Source organism: Lithobates pipiens, unplaced genomic scaffold (genome assembly GCF_037356315.1).
Source record: "Lithobates pipiens isolate NorthernLeopardFrog02 unplaced genomic scaffold, aLitPip1_a1.2 Scaffold_23, whole genome shotgun sequence".
Taxonomy (NCBI): Eukaryota; Metazoa; Chordata; class Amphibia; order Anura; family Ranidae; genus Lithobates; species Lithobates pipiens.
In genome coordinates, this window is record NW_027507785.1 from 123,803,401 (window position 1) to 123,824,934 (window position 21,534).

General features: G+C 42.8%; 1 protein-coding gene across 4 annotated transcripts in view; it reads right to left on the reverse strand.

The window, feature by feature from the left end:
- Window positions 1-13,322: 13,322 nt before the first annotated feature.
- SUN2 (Sad1 and UNC84 domain containing 2) overlaps window positions 13,323-21,534 on the reverse strand; it is a 213,860-nt gene continuing 205,648 nt past the window's right edge. For all 4 annotated transcript variants that reach the window (XM_077452306.1, XM_077452307.1, XM_077452304.1 and 1 more), the window contains exon 19: window positions 13,323-14,856. In XM_077452306.1, coding sequence (XP_077308432.1) covers window positions 14,743-14,856 — 114 coding nt within the window. In that variant the 3' untranslated portion in view covers window positions 13,323-14,742. The remainder of the gene's footprint in view (window positions 14,857-21,534) is intronic.

Genomic DNA, 21,534 nt, shown 5'->3' on the forward strand with positions numbered 1-21,534 from the left:
CACTTATGAATTTATATTTATTTATAAAAAAAAATTTTTTGCACTCTGTGATAGGGTCACTACTAATTTTTTGATCACAGTTTTACACTCAAATCTTTTTTTAGCGCAGCTCCTTATAGTTGTTAATTGTTTTGTGTCGTCGTATAATGATTTGAGCTGCTGCTCACTGGGGGGGTTTAGTTAATAGCACAGTTTTTTCCTTTGTACCATTGTTTATATTTATTACTGTATAGCAAAGAGGAGAAAATATTGTGTTATTTTTCAAAATTGTGTTTTTGTTTTGTTTTTTGCGCTATAAACAAAAAAAAGTGACAGAGGTGATCAAATACCACCAAAAGAAAACTATTTGTGGGGAAAGGGCATACATTTTGTTTAGGTATGTCGTTGCACGATCACGCAATTGTCAATTAAAGCGAAACTGTAGCGCAAAAAAAAAGGCCTGGTCAGGAAGGGGGCAATCCTTCCGGGACTAAAGTGGTTAAGGGTCTCAAGAAATTAGATAGGCCATTAATACGTCAGTATTAATACATTTTCAACTATATATACCATAGTCTGTAGAGGTATGTTTATGTAGTGTCAAGGTATGTAGCAAAATACATTTTGGCATACATTTATTATTATTTATTTTCGGTCTTTTTTCATTCTATTTCTGTGAAAAAAATATACAATTTTAATAAATAAATTTTGCATGACCCAGCAATTGCCAGTTGAAAATAGCAGTGCTGAACTGCAAAAAATGGCTGGGTCATGAAGGGGGTAAAACCTTTTGGAGGTCAAGTGGTTAATAAAATTGGTTTTACAATATTACACTATTGGAGTAATTTGTCCTCGTGATTTATGTTTCCATGCATTCTACCCTACACCTGGAAAGCAGAGAAAATCCTATTGAAATAGCTGGGCCTGGTCGAATGCCTCTCTAAATCTTTTAAGAGCATTTGACCACTCATAGCCTAAGGGTCAACATGTTAACCTGCAATATGTTATATGTGGGTGTAGAACACTGGATCTCATCTTTTTTGGTTGAATTTGGACTTTTCTTCTGGAAACTTCCTCTCCTCTTTGCATTTGATGTTACCGGTTACTACTCTGAAGTATTGGAGAGTCTGAACTCATCGGGACTATATCTTTAACCCCTTGTTGTTTTGGTTGATGGTGCACATTTGTTTTTTTTATGTATTATGTCATTTACTTATGTAATGTGATGATCTTACTGCCAATCATTGACATGTTTTCATATTCAAGGGTGTTTTATATGTATTTGTGTAAGGTGTTGAAATACTGCCTGAAATACTGGATACATTTTTTTCACATTTTTTCAAGCATATTTTTGTTATGAATGTTCTTAGAATTTGTGTGTTATTCAATTTTCACAATTGTTTACACTTTTGTATACATTAGTACTTGGTATCAGAGTACAGTGTTAGTAGCTCTGGCTGGAATTTACTCCAAGCACAGACTTATTTGTAAGTCTGTGCTTTGGTGAGAAAGTCCTTCAGGTGGCCCTGTGAGGGCTTTCTCTGTTCAGTCGTGTTTCTGCTGTTAAGAGGTTGGTTGTTGGTTGGCCTTTTAACCCTTGTTTGCCATTTCCTGCCCATCACTGTATTGCTTTTGGATTAGCAAGTAACTGTCCTGTGATATACAATTAAGAAAAATAAGATTTTTTGTACTCACCGTAAAATCCTTTTCTCTGTAATTCACCGACTGACACAGCTCCTCTCTTTAGATCATTGGGTTGTTATGCCACCTTTTAGGAGAGGACTAGGCATAACATGTTAACATGTAATGAAAAAAACTCAGAACTTCTAGTTCCGCCCAAGGGGCGGTCCCTTAGGCAACAACCCCTCAGCCTGCCATGCAGCCTCAGTACGTCAACAAGTAGTATAACGTAAAGAAAAATAGGAGGGGCAGTTGCTATGTCAGACGGTGAATTACAGAGAAAAGGATTTTACGGTGAGTACAAAAAAATCCTATTTTCTCTTATATTCACCCACTGACACAGCTCCTCTCTTTAGACCATTGGGACATCCCCAAGCAGTGCCAAAATGAGGGGTGGGAAACCAGCATAAAACTTCATCCACCATGGCATGTGGGAACTAGTACAAACTTTACCCACAAAAAAATGACAGTGTGTGGGAATAACCAAATTTTTTTACCCACAAAAAAACAGGGTGCTCCTCAACAGAGAGGCACTACCCTCAAACCGCACCAGAACTGCGGTAACAAATGCAACAGTGCATTTATTTAAAAGTACTCAGTTTTTACCCCCCAAAAAATGGAAAAAAATGTATGTGCAATTGCAATTATACAGCCACCTGCAAAACTTTGCGGCCAAAACAGGCATTAGCCGATGCACTGACATCTACCTTGTAGAATTTTGTAAAAGTGTGAAATGACGACCAAGTTGCCACTTTACACACTTGAGCGACAGACGCTTGATGTCGGAAGGCCCAAGACGTTCCGATTGCCCTTATGGAGTGGGCTGTGACCGGAAAGGGGGGCACCTGTCCCTTCAAGGCATAGGCCCGTACTACAATCTGTCTGGTCCACCTAGAATGGCTGATGAGACCGCCATGCCTTTTTTGGACCAGCCCCCGCAACAAACAGGGAGTCTGACTTCCGAAATGGAGCCATGGCAGACAAATACACCCTCAGAGCCGGACCACATCCAGGACATGAAGGGCCACCTCATTAGGATGTGTCGACACAGGGATGGTAGCATAATGTCTTCATTGATGCGTAACGCCGAAACCACCTTCGGCAGAAAAGAAGGTTGCGGACGCAACACCACCTTATCCCTGTGGATAACCAGATAGGGCAACTTGCAAGACAAGGCCGCCAGTTCCAAAACCCTCCTGGCCGATGTAATGGCCACTAGAAAGACCACTTTCTGGGAAAAAGTCAACAGAGGAATCTCTCTGATATTTTCAAAATAGCGGTTTTTGAAGCGCCGATAACACCAGGTTCAGATCCCACGGGGGTAACTGTGGATGCACCGGAGGAACTACATGTCAGACCCCTTGAACAAAAGTGCTCACTAGAGAGTGAGATGCCAGGGGTCGCTGAAAAAAGACAGCCAAAGCTGATTTGTCCTTTAATGGTGCTTAAAGCCAATTTCTGGTCTACTCCTTGCTGTAGAAACAGCAGGATCCTGGATATAGAAAAGGAGCGCGGATGCCATCCTTTCTCCTCACACAGAGATGTATGCCTTCCAGGTACGATGGTATATCTTCCAGAGAAGAAGATTTCCGTGCTCTCAGCATAGCTGGGATCACCAAGTCCGAAAGAACCCGATTCCTCAACACTTGGCTCTCAATAGCCATGCCGTTAAAACCAGTGATGGTAAAGCAGGATGGAGAATCGGACCTTGAGACAGATGGTCTTCTCGTAAAGGCAGTCGCCAAGGGGCGCCTACCACCAGGCGCACTAGGTCTGTGAACCAGGGACGCTGGGGCCAATCAGTATTACTGGAATCCCCTCGGCCTCCACTCTGCTGAGCAAACGTGGTAACAGTTTCAGTGGAAGAAAGGAGTAGATCAGCTGGTACTGATCCCACGGAGCCACCAGTGGTTCTGACGTGTCTGCCCAAGGATCTCTTGTCCTTGACACAAATCTTGGCACCTCCCGATTGAGACGGGAGGCAAGAAGATCCACATCTTGTGTGCCCCATTGCAGGCATAGTAGCCTGAACACCTCTGGATGCAATGCCCATTCTCCTGGGTCCAGCATCTGGTGACTTAGATAATCCGCCTGCCAGTTCTCCACTCCCGGGATGTAAATGGACGACAGGGCCGGTACATGTCGCTCTGCCCACTGAAGGATGTGAGCAACCTCCCAATGCGGCCGAGCTTCTTGTTCCTCCTTGGTGATTGACATATGAGACCACCGTGGCGTTTTCTGACTGGATCCTGATCAGACGTCCTCAAAGTCTTATCGACCATGTGGAGAGGCATAGCCTGATCGCTCTCAGTTCGAGCAGATTGATCGGCAACTTGGATTCCTCCACCGACCAGAGGCCCTGGGTCGACTGAACTCCCATTACTCCACCCCAGTCGGACAGGCTGGCGTCCGTTGTGATCACTGCCCACTTCAGAGGTAGGAAAGACTTCCCGGACCGAAGTGCCAGGGACCTCAGCCACCAGATGAGGGAATCCCTGACTAAATGGCTCACCTGAATCTGCCGATTCAGGGACAACGGAGATTTGTCCCATTTTGTCAAAATCTCCTTCTGCAGGACTCTGGTGTGAAACTGGGCATATGGTGCTGCCTTGAAGGAGGCCACCATGAGTCCCAGGACTCGCATTGCAGAAGCGTAGCGATGACCAAATGCGGTTCATCAACAGTTTTACTGCGGGTCTGAGAGTCTGCAGCTTGTCTGAAGGGAGAAACACTCTAACTTCCATGGAGTCCAGCAAGCAAGCCTAGGTCCTCCAAACGCTGAATCGGTATGATCACCGACTTTTTTAGGTTCAACAGCCACCCAAATTCCTGCAGGGTCTGCATGGCGATCGCCACATACTCCTCTAACTCTGAGGCAGAAGATTCTCAGGAGGAGATCGTCTAGGTATCCCACGATCGCAATCCTGCGTTGCCGCAGCAATGCCAAAACAGGAGCCAATACCTTGGTAAAGACTCGGGGGGCTGATGCCAAACCAAAAGGGAGAGCCACAAACTGGTAGTGGGCTTCCCCAACTGCAAATCGCAGAAACTTCTGATGCTGAAGGCATATGGGTATGTGCAGGTACGCATCCTGGATGTCTAAGGATGCCAGGGAGTCCCCTTGATGGAGTGCAGCGACCACTGAGTGAACTGATTCCATTCTGAACCTCTGTACTTTTACAAAGTAATTGAGGGCTTTCAGGTCCAAGATTGTAGTCCCCAAAAAGGAAGGGGTACGTCCAAACAGGTTTGAGTAGAACCCCTGGAAACGCTCCGATTCCGGAACCGGTACTATCACCCTGTGACTCAGCAGGTCCCTTACCGCCCCAAAAGGGCCTCCCGGCGCTCCGGGAGTATGGGTATGCTGGAGGGGAAGAATCTGTTTTGCGGCCAAGAGAGGAACTCTACCTTGTAGCCTGAGGAAATCCGATTGCAGATCCATATGGTCGGACAGCCGAGAGGTCCACTGGGCTGCAAACTCCCGAAGGCGACCCCCCACCTGTGTTGTGGGCGGGGACAAACCTTCATGTGGTAGCACTTTTGCTCGCAGGCTTGCGGTTCCAAGGACGCTTTTGTCCTTCAGAGGTCGTCCTGTCGGGCTGGGGGCGCTTGGTCGAAGCCCCGGGCGGACGGAAAATCAGTTTGCGAGCAGAGAAAGAGGGCCCTTGCCTACGGCGTGGCTCCTTAGCCTTCCTGGCTTGTGGGAGTAGTGTACTCTTACCACCTGTGGCATTTTTTTAATAATGTCATCCAAAGAGGCTCCAAAGATCTTCCCTTCTCCAAGGAAGGGAAGATCCGTCAGTGCTTACTTGTATGCCTGGTCAGCAGACCAGCATTTTAACCAAATTAGGCACCTCAGCTGACACTGAAGCCCTGGGCAACAGAGGAAGGGTATCCAGGGCTGTGTCACAAAATGTACTTCAGGCCTTGCACTAGTTGGTCTGCTAATTCCACGCAGACAGGAGAAGCCCGCTGTTCTCCCAATTCATGGTGCAACAGTTTTGCTGACTCGGTTAGTGTCTGCGACACAAGTGCGGATGCCAGTACTGGTCGCATGGTTGACCCCACAACCGTAAACAAGGAACGAGCCACTGCCTCTGCGTTCCTGTTCGTGGGGTCCTTAAATGCAGGAGTCCCCTCTACCAGGATCGTGGTTACTTTGTTTAACCTGGATACTGGATAATGCACCGCCATGTATTTGGGGACCGAAAAGGTCCGTTGTGGTCGACCCCATTCTATGTAAATGAACTTATCAAAATAAGTCAGATGCAGGAACACCGTAGGTGAATGGGCTGGCTTACGGGACCCAAAAGGGATCGCTATATTAGCGGAGGGATCTGCTGGCTCCTGAATCTTCAGATATTCGCGCACGGACCCGAACGGGGGACTCATCCTCACTGTCTGAACGGTCCTGGTCAGCGTCAGAGCTCTCCCCAGAGGACGGGGGGAGGGGCCGTTTTTTTAGCACCTTTGCGCCCACACACTGCCTCCATCTTGGCAACAAACGAATTGAGGACCCCTGACAAAGTGTCCAGAGGCACTGCACTGTCTGCAGGCAAACCAGTTGTAATTGCCTGGATTTCGGGGGAAAAAACACCAGTTTCTGAGGCCATGCTGACCCTACCCTGTCTGCCACCTGATGGGGACTTAGGACAGTGATGGTCCCACCCTCCTAACTGCTGCTGGCTGAGAGGCTCTTTCCCCACCCTGACTGGTTCTATGCTGTCCAGCTAGTAGTGCCTGTGTCCTGTGTCAGCTCCCAGGTGCATAGGAGACCCCATTGGGCTGTCCAGAGCTGCTGCAAATGGCGCTGAAACTGATCAAAAATGTGCTCAGGCACATGGCAGCCGAGCGTCCAGTATAAAGGACATAATCACAGGGAAAATGGCCGTCGAGCTACAGGAAAACATGCTGCTCCTTGAAACTGACCAAAAACGTGTTCAGGCTTTAAGAAATTGGCAGCCGAGCATCCAGTATAAAGGACATAAACACAGGGAAGATGGCCACCGAGCTACAGGAAAGCATGCTGCTCCTTGGCCCACCAAAGATGGCCGCCGAACACTATACCATGAGGGACAGTGAAACAGGGAAGAATGGCGGTGAACAGCACCTACAGCGATCGACAGGTACAGCCTCCAGACACCCCCAGGGAGAGATCCACACACATCCAGGGCACAGCCAGCAAGGGCAGTCCCCCCCAGGTGAGAGCCCCTGCACATGACACACACCGCTCAGTAGCCTCATGTAGCATTCCCCACAGGGAGGGGGGGAAGATGGGGACAGAGAAAGAAGAGAGGGAGGTGAGGGACCCCCGAATCGACCTCCCAGGGAATGCCCAGCTGCTCAGCCCCACCGAAGGAGGGAGAGCTGTACTTACCAGTCCTGTAGAGCTGAGAGACATTCCATCACAGACCCACTCTCCGATCAGTACGGGGTGGTTGCTGGCCCGTCACACTGACACAGACATCAGTAGCCCGGTCATATGTGTGCCCCGGAGCATTAACGCTCACCGACCACCTCTGAAGCTGAGGCACGTCGTGGCCGACCTAGCGTGGAGCTCTGGTCTGCACATGCTCACTGGCCAGGCTGGGGAAACTACACAGATAAGGGTATCCAGCCTGTCACCCAGCTGGCTGTTGATAGCAGATCACAGCATCTTTAATCTTGCGCAAAAAGCAAAGCTTCTGCAGAAAAAACATGGAACGATGGGTCCATCAAGGTTCTTAGGTCCTTCTCCTTCACTAGGCAAAATAAAAACTGAGGCTGCATGGCAGGCTGAGGGGTTGTTGCCTAAGGGACGGCCCCTTGGGCGGAACTAGAAGTTCTGAGTTTTTTCATTACATGTTAACATGTTATGCCTAGTCCTCTCCTAAAGGTGGCGTAACAACCCATTGGTCTAAAGAGAGGAGCTGTGTCAGTCGGTGAATATAAGAGAAATATGATTTTTTTTTTAATAAGTAGGAATACTGGGCACTCTGCATCATTCAACAAATAATGTAAGATGCACAACAGATCCCTCCTCCTGCTTTCTAGAGGGGGAAGAGAGGTTTTGGGTTGAATTTATTCTGTGCCAGGAATTCTTGAATCATTTTTCAACATGGCCACGTCCAGATTAAATTAATTAAACTAAAGACTGCCAAACTCAGCAAGACATGCTGCTTCATTCAATTAGTGGACACCTGATTTCTTTGAGGATAGGTTAATTTTAAAAATACTGATGTCAAAATACTTGCAAAGGATTATGTCGCATTCATTAAAGTAATTTAGGCTGAGCATTTCAAACAATGTTTTTTTTTTTAAACATTTAAAACCATTTTTTCTTGATAGATGCAAGAGAAATGAAATTCATAGTACAAATAAAATAAAAAAAATCAGTTCAAAACAATCTTTCTAAAACTATGATATGAAGACATCTTTATTGATTAAATTAGCTAATTTTTTCAGTCAAAACCCTTGCTGAAGAAGTCAGAATGGCAAGTTTATAAATTAATACTGAAGCAAATCTGATAAATACAATACATGATTCTGCAAGAGTCATAGATGCAGACAAAAATCAAGATATTTTTTCCAAAATACCAACATGAAAACAAGTAAGCAAGTGCAATATGCAGGCTTTTGAGTGCTTTTATAGCCAGTGCATCAAAAAAACAAAAAACAAAAAAAACATCAAATGTCCAACTTGAGATAACAACCATCAAGAAGCAGTAAAAGCTAACACTTTTATTGTTTACAACGTATTTTGCATAAAGTAAAACAAAACTATAAACCTTTTCTATATAGGAATTTTTGGTTAATTAAAATGCTATTTAGGTTTCTTTCAGAGATGTTAGGTGAACTCCATTATTTATTTTTTAAGATGTGATAATGTGCACAATTCCCTAGGCTATGAGGACTTATGGACCACAATCACAGAGCACCATTCTCTGATACCTGTATGCAGTTAATATCTATAATGTAAGCAATTCAGCAAAATTCTGTGTGGACACCTGGGTCCATATATTGGGTACCTTTTAAGCAGGTATATATGGCTCCCAATGTGTAAGCTGCACAGAAGCGGAGGCACGACACAGCCTTGTATCTGATTGCAGGGCCCTTCTCATTCAGCTGTAACCCCAATAGGCGGCACAGTGGTGTAGTGGTTAGCACTCTCACCTAGCAGTAAAAAGGGTTGCTGGTTTGAAGGGGGAGATTTGTAGCCAATTATTGATGCTGGGAAGCTGCGACTCTGAGCAGGGGCAGATCTAACAGATAGGCAAAGGAGGCTGCTGTGACTGATGATGGGAAGGAACAGCGGTTACAGGAAAGGGGGTTGGGAGGCTTTGATGCAAGATGACTGATGACTTTGTGGGGGTGCTGTGTCTGAATTACATTTGTGTAACACAAGGGCAGTAGTTATTTTATTGCAAATTTGTCTAAATCTTGTCATTGTGCTCATTTCTGCCTGTACAAACCTGAATTGATTTTATTTTAAGATTACATTAACATTGTACGCAAACAAATAATTTTTTTCCTTTGTTGTGATGTAATCATCTAATAGCAATTTTTTTGAAAACTTAAAGGGTTTGTTACCCTACAATTTTTTTTTTTTATCCACTACCTTTAAACCATGAATAAAAGCACAGGGCTTGTGTGGTGTCATTTGGCCCACTGTATCACCTGAAATACCTGGCTGATCCTGCCAGTTTCTGCCCTCCCACCTGTAAACTGACCACAGTTTATTATGGCTGCTGAATCCTGACACCGTGGTCAGTTTATGTGTCTCCGTCATCCACTCTGTCCTCTCCCTCTCTGCCTGTCAGCTTGTGACAGTGCCCGCCCTCTCCCCTCCTGCTGGTATCATAACTTTATAATTTTCTGGCAATTCCCTGTGTTAGATAATGCAATTTCTCCAGTGTTTGTGCTTTTTTTTTTTTTAAATGCCCTTGTATACCTTATTTCCGAGTTCCGCTTGGTGGTGTGAAATAAAGTATACAGGGGCATTTTTATAATAAAGCACAGACACTTTAAGTTATGTACACACAGGCCTAAATCGGCTGAAAACAATCAGTATAGCAGTCACCAGCTGACTTGCAGCCCATGTGTACAGCTCCTCGTCTGATAGAAAAACAAAAGTTCTTGGCGCACAAATGGAAAAAACCTTTTGTAGAGAACGCTTTATCCAAATATTAGGTTAATTGTTGTCTCATAGAGGGCCTATAATTAGTCTCAATGTGCAGCTGCTAGACCACTTTTGACATGGTGGAAGAAAGCAGAAATTGAACCATCACAAGAACAGCGCATCAGAGAGACTCATAGTCTGATGTGAAAAGCATAAAAACAATTTATTAAAATGAAAAAGAAAAAAACTCAATAAAAGACATCTGATCCTCCAGGGATCTTAAAACCTTTACATCAGTCAATCACGACAATAAAACAACAGTTTCTTGATGATAAATTAACCCTGGGATCTTCTACTCGTAACTTTGAGATGTTGGTAAAAACAGGGCTGTGTTGCTAGTGTAGTCTATTGTACACGTAGATTGAATGATTGTGGGTGATTATCTCCCAGAGGCAGGGGGAACCAGTGAAGTTCGTATATAGGTGTAAATAAATGGTTGGAACTGAGTTCCCAAAAGACACTCACTTTTGTTAATGGCTGGACTGTAGGGCTGGGGCGCCGTCACGCTGAGCTGGAGGAGTGGAAGAAAAAGGGTCAATCCTGCTCCCTGTGCTCCGGGACGGAGGTGCAGTAAGCGCTGAAGGATGTTAATCCAAGTTGGACACAAGGTGGCGTCCACCTTGTGTGTTGGAGAGGCTTGGAGCGCAGCGCTTCGCTTGCCCGAACGGTTGCGGGTCACTATTGGTCACGTGGAAGGCTCCGTAGCGAGGGGGGTTGTCATGCCGACCGGCCTGCTAACATGTTTCGCGCGCATGCGCTTTATCAAAGCTGAGGCGGCGTGTGGTACACATAGGGATATATAGCATCGGGTTGTATGGAGGGGCGGGGAGTACCGGAGTACACTAAATTAACCCCTCATGTGTCAAAACGTATGTTTTGCTTGAGACTTGTGGAACAATGATATCTATTGGTGTGTAGACTTAAGGGACACCGATAACAATGAATTCGGATTCGATTGAGATATTGAGTGGGTGAAAAGGGATATGAAAATCTAAGGAGAAGTGTGGGGTGGGGAAAAAGAGAGAAAATTATGTGAAAAAAAGGGGGAAAGGGGGGGGGGGGAGGGAGGTGGGGAATGTATAGGAAAGATGTATATTGGATATAGCGACATATCTTTGGTAAAAAATTGTAAATATATGGAACGTAAAAAATGTAAAAAATTTGAAAATAAAAAGAAAGATGAAAAAATAAATAAAAAAAAAATAAAAAAAACTTGGATTAACATCCTTCAACGCTTACTGCACCTCCGTCCCGGAGCACAGGGAGCAGGATTGACCCTTTTTCTTCCACTCCTCCAGCTCAGCGTGACGGCGCCCCAGCCCTACAGTCCAGCCATTAACAAAAGTGAGTGTCTTTTGGGAACTCAGTTCCAACCATTTATTTACACCTATATACGAACTTCACTGGTTCCCCCTGCCTCTGGGAGATAATCACCCACAATCATTCAATCTACGTGTACAATAGACTACACTAGCAACACAGCCCTGTTTTTACCAACATCTCAAAGTTACGAGTAGAAGATCCCAGGGTTAATTTATCATCAAGCAACTGTTGTTTTATTGTCGTGATTGACTGATGTAAAGGTTTTAAGATCCCTGGAGGATCAGATGTCTTTTATTGAGTTTTTTTCTTCTTCATTTTAATAAATTGTTTTTATGCTTTTCACATCAGACTATGAGTCTCTCTGATGCGCTGTTCTTGTGATGGTTCAATTCCTCGTCTGATAGAAGCTGGTCTCACGGCCAGCTTCAGTCAAACGAACATGCTGGAAAACCAGAGGCGATCTGATCAGCACCTGCAGCTAATGGCTACAAGCACTGACTGGTGTGTCCTGGTGGGATGGGGTAGTCCCCCTGTTATAACACAATAGCACAGATTGCATAGTTAGTACAGCAACCTCCTAAGTTTTTTTTTGTTCAGTCCACTAGTTAATAGACAAAAAACTTCCTATACGTACCAGGGTTGAGCTATTCTGCGGCACACAAGTTGACCACCCCATCATAGTCCCTAGTCCATCTCAGGCAAGCAAAAGAAGGTGGCTAGATTCCTACATACCATTAAAAACACCTTCCATTTTCAAGTATATATTTGCTTTTATCCCACTTTTTCAAACAGCCCTGATGAAGAGGGAGTCCTTAGTTCCCCCGAAATGCATTGGCCTCTTTTTATTGCTAAAACTTCAAATAAAATACCCTTATATTTAACTTGGATATGGGGTGCTCCTTTATCTTTAAGTTTATGCCAAGCAACTAGTGTTCCCCTGTTTTCCTGTTCTGGTGACAACCCAAACTGGGGTTTTCTTTCACTTTTACTCTTGGTGAAAATGGTAAACGGGGGAAAGAGAGGGTGTCAGTGTGCAGACAGCAATAGCAACCTGACAGGGGTTCTAATTCCTCTCCATTCTAGCCAAAACTTAAAGAAATATTCTTGAAGAATACATGCCCAAATAGAAGAAATAAGACCACTAAGGCCCGATTCACACCACAAGTTCTGCACGCCTGGATGCATTTCTGCAAGCACTTTCTTATCCACTTTGAAAACCAGAGCCATTGCAATCAATGTTAAAACACTTTCCATGAATTTTTAAAAAACGCATTGGACTGCATCTGGTGTGAACCAACCCCTTTAAAATATTGCAATAAAAGATAACAATTGTAAAGCAACCCTGGCAGGGAACTTGAACACTGGATACTACCATTACATGTATTAACTGCCTACAGTTATAATTTTCTGTGAGTGCAGTCCAATACTAGTCGAAAGTAACCGCTTCATTTACAAATAAGCATCCAATAATTACCTTTTCTCTGCCCCACCCCTGAATGACACTGAGAAATACTTGATACATTTGGGCGTGGAAAACATATCCCATGCTTCTCACCTTTACACAATGCAACACCTAGGGCGTGAGCAGTCAAGCGATAGGCACACAGGCTTGTGTAAGTTTTGACTTGCTTGGAAAAGTGACCTTGGAAATGGATCATGGCATTAAGTACTGACTGCTTATTGCAATTTCTGTAATGTAATCATATTACTTTGCCTAGTATTTGCAAAAAAAACTGTTTCTCGTAATCGCAAAGAATGCTCTCTGAAATAGGGCATGATGTCATTATATATGTGCTCCATGTGGCTGAGGTCCATAAATGCAGAAACCAAGAGAAAGCAGTGCACAACCACTGAATCCAAATGCTTTGGTTATACTGGTTAGAGATTGTCATTTAAGGGGAATCAACACTTATCGGGAAATAACTCATTTATTATGAAACAAGTTATGCCCAAATTAGTCTATGGGAGTTAATAGCCAACATAGGTGAAAGCATATCTAAACCAAAAAAGAATATATTGCTGCCTATCATACCTTCAATGTGGGGGCCGCACTAGTTCTCATTTTATTGTAGGCTTTTTGCTACCGTTATTGTCACCTGGTGATCTGAACATTAAACCAGAACTCCACCCAAAAGGGAAGTGCTGCTTGTTTGCACCCTCTCCCCCTTTACTGCCTTTTTGGGGGGGGGGGGGGGTGTGTGCATGTGCAGTAGGAAACAGGCTGTGAAACTGGCTTTGTTTCCCTTACTAGAGATGCTGGGGCCTGAACCAGAAGTCAGAATAAAGAATTGTTTTGGGTGAGAACATTGCGGGATGCCTGGATAGCTTGGTCTGTTAAAAGAAGCTGAAAAATAACCAACTTACTGGCTGAATCACTAGATGAAAATAAAGGAAAAAAAAAAAAGAAAAGAAAACCAATGCAGCCACCATATTTTAGGTTTGGTAAGCTGCAATTTATAAAGTTTTTGCTTTTGGGTTTAGATACACTTAAACTTCCATGATTAATGTCAAAATACATATACAGTATTTCCTTTACCATATTTTTAGAAACACTAGAAATGAACATGTTGCTCCATCAGCCATTACTAATGACTGAACAGCACTACTAAGCAAGTTTACATAGCTGCCTTTTAAATGGCAAGCAAATTTACATTATTTAATATCAGTGCTAAAATTCGGGTCATTGAGTGCAAAAAAGGAACCCTTCATTATTTGTAGGTCATTACATTTCTGTATTTAACTCCAAGCATACTTCTAAAAATTGATATACATTTTCAAGATTTTACATTTCTCTCCTCAAATGCAGACGTAGGAAAAAATGTTTGTACCATAATGACAGTCCTCATTGACAAAAAAAGGAAACATGATTAGGATACAAAATTGTGCGCGTTTCATGACCACAATACAAAAAAGGACTACAACTGGCCATACACATGTTCCTTAGTTGTTTACAAACCAATGACTTGATCATTGCAGGACCTCCTGTTACCCAACATACTCGTATTCTGTGAGCCAATCCACTCCAATGGAAGGGCTACAAAAATTTGGTTCCCTGTGTCACAGAATAACATACAGTACACACAGTGCAGAAACAAGAATGAGTTGGAAACATCAACAGTTTCAGTTAATTGACTGTTGCAGTGCTGCTCACCTTTAAGTTTTAGATTATCACTAGAATTTTCTTAGCTGAAGCATGACTACTGTTTAGAATATGGCATGCAGGTATTAGGTGGACAATGCAGCAATACGTCCCGGGTGTGCAGACGTTTATGTTATTTTCCTACTGTGAATACAAAAGCTTAAAGAAACTGTACACTTTCTGTTTATCACAGATATGCTTAACATATCAAATTAAAATACGTAGAACACTATAGTCTCTTCCTTGTGAAGGTTGCAATAAAGCTGTTCAACAGCTTTTCTGGGGTAATATACTGTATAGCAGTATTCCTGGGAAATCTGTTTAGGCAATGCAGCAGTGAGGCAGGTTATTTTTTCTGATAATACTGCATCCAGTCATGCTGGCAGTACAGAGCAGAAGCTGCTCAGCAATAAAACACTATTCTGCTAAGGACCTTGTAAGGCCATTCAGTCTTCACAACACTTTGCTACACGTCTGCTTCTCCATGGACACGGAATCGATAGACACAGGTATATTCCGGATGGCCCCAGTTGCTCTGTATTCTCAGTTCCACGAGCTCATAAGTAGAAAGATTTTCACCCTTTAATACAGACAATTAGAGAGATCATGGTGAACCAAGCAGAATATATATATATATTTTAACTGTTTCAATGTTTTTAATAACGTTTTCTCATAAGGTATAAAACTGTAACAAGGATATTCAAATAATATATCATCTGCACAATCCAAGCTGCTCATTTGCGGACAAAAAGAAAATGTTTACATTATTATTCAAAAGAGGGGAGGCAGAAGGCATAATGCCCCCAGCCCCACACTAACTGGAGAGGTAGCTCTCGAAGTCGCCACTCTCAGGCATCTCTGACATACAGTGCCTTGCGAAAGTATTCGGCCCCCTTGAACTTTTCAACCTTTTGCCACATTTCAGGCTTCAAACATAAAGATATAACATTTTTATTTTTTGTGAAGAATCACCAACAAGTGGGACACAATTGCGAAGTGGAACGAAATCTATTGGATTTTTTTAACTTTTTTAACTAATAAAAAAATGAAAAGTGGGGCGTGCAAAATTATTCGGCCCCCTTGCGTTAATACTTTGTAGAGCCACCTTTTGCTGCGATTACAGCTGCAAGTCGCTTGGGGTATGTCTCGATCAGTTTTGCACATTGAGAGACTGAAATTCTTGCCCATTCTTCCTTGCAAAACAGCTCAAGCTCAGTGAGGTTGGATGGAGAGCGTTTGTGAACAGCAGTTTTCAGCTCTTTCCACAGATTCTCGATTGGATTCAGGTCTGGACTTTGACTTGGCCATTCTAACACCTGGATACGTTTATTTGTGAACCATTCCTTTTGTAGATTTTGCTGTATGTTTGGGATCATTGTCTTGTTGGAAGATAAATCTCCGTCCCAGTTTCAGGTCTTTTGCAGACTCCAACAGGTTTTCATCCAGAATGGTCCTGTATTTGGCTGCATCCATCTTTCCCTCAATTTTAACTATCTTCCCTGTCCCTGCTGAAGAAAAGCAGGCCTAAAACCATGATGCTGCCACCACCATGTTTGACAGTGGGGATGGTGTGTTGAGGGTGATAAGCTGTGTTGCTTTTACGCCAAACATATCGTTTTGCATTGTGGGCAAAAAGTTTGATTTTGGTTTCATCTGACAAGAGCACCTTCTTCCACATGTTTGGTGTGTCTCCCAGGTGGCTTGTGGCAGACTTTAGACAAGACTTTTTATGGATATCTTTGAGAAATGGCTTTCTTCTTGCCACTCTTCCATAAAGGCCAGATTTGTGCAGTGTACGACTGATTGTTGTCCTATGGACAGACTCTCCCACCTCAGCTGTAGTTCTCTGCAGTTCATCCAGAGTGATCATGGGCCTCTTGGCTGCATCTCTGATCAGTCTTCTCCTTGTCTGAGCTGAAAGTTTAGAGGGACGGCCAGGTCTTGGTAGATTTGCAGTGGTCTGATACTCCTTCAATTTCAAAATGATCGCATGCACAGTGCTCCTTGGGATGTTTAAAGCTTAGGAAATCCTTTTGTATCCAAATCCGGCTTTAAACTTTTCCACAACAGTATTACGGACCTGCCTGGTGTGTTCCTTGGTCTTCATGATGCTCAACAGAACCCTGAGACTATCACAGAGCAGGTGCATTTATACAGAGACTTGATTACACATAGGTGGATTCTATTTATCACCATCAGTCATTTAGGACAACATTGGATCATTCAGAGATCCTCGCTGAACCTTTGGAGTGAGTTTGCTGCACTGAAAGTAAAGGGGCCGAATAATTTTGCATGCACCACTTTTCAGTTTTTTATTTGCTAAAAAAGTTTAAAATATCCAATAGATTTCGTTCCACTTCACAATTGTGTCCCACTTGTTGGTGATTCTTCACAAAAAATTAAAATTGTATATCTTTATGTTTGAAGCCTGAAATGTGGCAAAAGGTTGAAAAGTTCAAGGGGGCCGAATACTTTCGCAAGGCACTGTATGTAGTTGCGAGCTTGTGAGAATATGCCCGAGCTCCACTAAGAGAGTAATATCCAAAGAGCCTTCAAACGTACTCTCAACTCACGACACCATAGTAGTCGCATAATAGCAAATGTGGACCCCAGAGTTGACCACGTCTATGAAAGAAAGGGTGTTCCCCATCACACGTGGGGGGGGGGGGGGGGCAGGGGGGCGGAGGACCCTCTGTCCTCTGCCCACTAGTAGTACATGGTTAATACCTTTCGAGCACAGAATATTGTTTTAAAAGGAGATGCAGTTAAAATTATTAAATACAACCAAATCATACTTTTCTCCTGTTTTCTAATTGGTGAGTGGGTATTAAGCAATTCCAGAACCTGATGCTTGCAAAATCTTTTCATGTGTGCCTGCCCTCTAAACTACATTCTGGTGTCAGGCATGGAACATTTCCAATGGCAACATTTTTCATGGTACAGATCTGCTCAGCTTTTTTCTTACAATATTTTATTTTATTTTTTAAAATTCTCTATAGTAACAGACATAACAGATAGGAACATCGTGTGGATCTTAATGATAGAGGATAGTGAGAAGAGGTTTGTCATGCTATACTGTACCACTTGCTGCCTGTATATTGCCTTTTTTTTTACAATGCCAAATTAAATTTTTGAATAGCAGGACCAAGCCGCAGCTGCAATTCAAGTTTTTGGCTCAGGACTGCACAAAAAAATACATATGAACTGCAAGTGAACCTCATAAAATCTGTATATGAACTTTAGATAGTTGGCTAGTGGACTTTGAGAGATTAACCTACAAAAGGCCAGATCTGAATGGCCCCCAAAATGCATATGAACTGCCTATAAATCGCATACAAATTCCATATGAACCGCATACAGCTAACTTATAAACAGCACTGGAATTGCCAATGAACTGCATAAAAATCACACAAAAATGACATATGAAACTGCTTTTGACTAGCATATTTGGGGAAAAGCCTCTTCTGAGCAGCTTTGGAAGCCATAGGGGTCACCTAGGTAAGTGCGACGAATTGGCCTGCAGACTTCCAATAGACTTTGGAAGCAGAAATAGCAAGCTGGGGAAAAGGAAAACAACAAGTAAAAGACTCAATATGAGAGGTAAAAATCTAAAAGGAAACAAACCCAAAACCCCAAAAGAGAACGCAAACACCAGTACAATCAAGAAATACTTGACATAGGATGGAAGCACAAAAAGTCCAGGGCTGCAAAACTGCAGATCAAAATAAATTTGTGAAAATTTTAGCTACAAGGATGAAAGATTTAGTGTTCGACCTGGTGCAATGCGGACCAGGTGGGTTTCATTCCAAGAAGAGAAGGAAGAGATAATGGAGCGAGAACATTACTCTTGCTTCAGAAAATTACAAAGGGAGACACCCCAGGTCTTCTCCTGTCAATAGATGCTGAAAAAGCAGTCGACAGGGTGGACTGGAGATTTATAATGAACACACTGGAAACTATGGGAATAGGCCCAAGGATTACCCAATGGATTAAAGTACTATATAATCATCCTACAGAAACTGTAAAGATCAATGGGGTGCCACCCCCCTACTTTGATGTATAATGGGACAAGACAGGGGATTCTCCTCTCACCACTCTTATTTGTGCTGTCACTGGAACCCCTCCTAGCAATGATTCGTAACAACCCAGACATAGGAAGTATCAAGATAGGGGAGGAGGAGCATAAGATGGCAGTGGTAGCCGACGATGTGCTGTTCTACATCTCAAACCCTAGGATTACAATGCCTAACTTATTGAATACATTAAAATACTACGGAGAGCTGTCAAACTTTAAAATTAACCCCACTAAATCAGAGATCCTTAATCTATAAGCAAACAGGAAGAACAGAGCCTACAGCAGGAATTTCAATTCTCACAGAGAGGGACGGAATTGAAATATCTTGGGATAAGGTTAACAGCATCCGTAGGGAAAATCTATCAAGCAAATTATATCCTATTACTAGATGAAATAAAAACCGAATTAAAAAAAATAGCAATAAGGCCCCTTTCATGGATAGGACGAATAAATACTCTAAAAATTTTATTATTACCTAAAATTATGTACAGGTTTCAAATTGCTTTACCTCAAACATATTTAAAGTGCTAAAAACTATAATAACTAAGTTCACTTGGCAGAATAAAACCAAGAATTTCATTTTCGGCCCTAAGGAAAGATAAAATGCAAGGAGGATTAGCGATACCAGATTTAAAAAAATACTATAACGCAGTGTTATCACGAGCAGTGGAACAGGCTAAAGAAAAAAAATGAAAAAAGATGGGTAAAATTGGAGAACACAATGGGTAACACATGGTTAGGGAAGATAATATGGATCCCACCAGAATTTAGGGCACTAGGAGAAAACACACATTTACACAAAATGCACTTCGAATTTGGGATCTAATACACAAACAAGGTAAATGGAAATATAACTCACCATTAATCCTACTGAAGGAAAACAATTATTTCACTCTGGGAAAAGGGAAAGTAGGAGTGAACTGGATAAAAAAATGAAAATGCTCAACTAAGAGATATAATAAAAGAGGTGAAAATATGCACATATCAAGAATTAAAGCACAAAACAGATTTGATGGTGATAAACGAATGGCGGTACCTCCAGCTGAAGCATTTCGTTACGACTTTGCCCCAACCACCAATAAGATTGAGGGAAGATTTAATGCTGTTGGAGCGGCTTTGCACAGCAGCAAATACAACTATACAAACTGTATATCCCAGATCTACAAAATCTTAATGGCAGCAAAGGGGCTGGAGGTCCCGCCATATATAAAAAAAAAAAAAAAAAAAAAAAAAAAAATCGGAAAAAGAATTGAGGACACGAGGGAATAAGCAAACTATAGGAAAGATATTGAGGCTGGTACATAGTTCTGCAGTAGATACAAACACAGCCAAAATGAATTACAAATGCAAGGTGGTATATAAACACCAGATAAAGCAAAAAAATACCAACCAGGGAAATCCCCGGAGTGTTGGCAAGGTTGTAAGGAAGTTGGAACTATGGCCCATATTTGCTGGGACTGTCAAAACATAAAAAAATATTGGAATGAGATCCTACAACTTCTAAAAGATTACCAACAAAGTAATACCGGAAGAACCGTAAACATGTTTGTTTCATGGGGTGGAAAGTTCAACAAAGCAATATAGAGAATCAGTGACACCTCATACGATGAGCTCTGCTCAAAGCTTGAAACAAAATAGTTGTCAAGAAACAGCAAGCCCTAAAATAAGGGACTGGATTAGAAGAGACATAACATGGAATACATGAGATACTGTGGGTTGGAAGAAATGGAGTAGTTACGGTGTGAAACATGTTAGCTGTTGATTCCATCTATTGCTGTATGGTTTTTAACCAATAAAGAAATTATGGTTGGAGTGCGGCCATCCTGATTGAATTTCTTTTTACAAGAAATGGAGGGGCTGGCAAATATATGGAAATAGTGGAAGACATTTAAGAAGACGAGAAGATATGTTGCAGCCATGAGTTGCTAGGTGAGGGGGAACCGGGAGAAACGGGATATAAAAGACATAGGTTATAGTGAGATGAAGGGAAAGAGAGTGGGGGGGGGAGGGGGGGGGATTGAAACTGTTGTTATTGTTCTCGTCATATGTTCAAACAGAAAAAAACAAAACAAGAAAAAGACCAGGTGCCTGACAAAAGGTCTTCTGGTATAACAGTTACAAATTATACAAAAAAGTAGTGCATTTTATGTCTTTTATATAGCTAGCCTGAGAATAAGTCATGGAGGTAGGATTCCAAACAATGTACCAACATTTCCGTAAGTGCAATTTCCATCGGACTGGGTGCCCCTTTGGGGACCTGCTGCGCCCAGAAACAGAAGAAATCAATATATCTGAGCAAGGCTTGGGGAATTTGTCTGTACAAAAGTGCTGGTGTATTTTCCAGTCTCAAGACTGATTTAAAGCGGGATTGCACTGGGGAAAAAATATTAAAAGCCAGCAGCTACAAATACTGCAGCTGCTGACTTTTAATAAATGGACACTCACCTGTCCCAGGGTCCAGCAATGCCGGCAGCCGAGGCCGATCGATCACTCGGCTCTCGGCTGCTGCCATCACCATTCTAGGTGAGGGAATCAGAAAGTGAAGCATCGTGGCTTCACTTCCCGGTTCCCTACTGCGCATGCGCGAGTCGCGCAGCACAATAGGAATTGTCCGCGCTGTCTCTGGGACCCGTGTGTGTCACCCGGGAGACAGCACGCAGGGACAGGAAGAGGCATAGACTCCCGTGGGAGTCTATGCCCGGAAGTGGGTGTAAATACCTGTCTTTGACAGGATGTAGGGGATAAAGGGGGGAAGGGGATAGGGAGACAGCGAGCCTCTGTCTACTAAAGTGTTACCAGTCCAGGGTACGGGAACACCATTTTGGGAGTAGGTTGGCGTCTCAGGGGGTACTCGCCATTGAGAGTCTGTGCTTTAGTTTGAAACTGTATTTAATCGTGTATCCTTGGTTGAATTTTGAAGGAAAATTTGGTATATTGGTACTTTGATGACATGAAAATAATAAAACAATAAAGCAGTAAGTCAATAGTTTGCTTTGAGCACTATCAGAAAGTCAGAAAGGAAACCAGAACAAGAAATACCAGGTGCCCAGGAAAATGGCAAATCAAGTACTTTATTTACTCGAAAGTACAAGGATGGACATAAATTAGAAACACCCACTACATTTTTTTTTTACTTGCCCCCACATATGAACACAAATGCATATGTTGGATTGGCATGTGAAT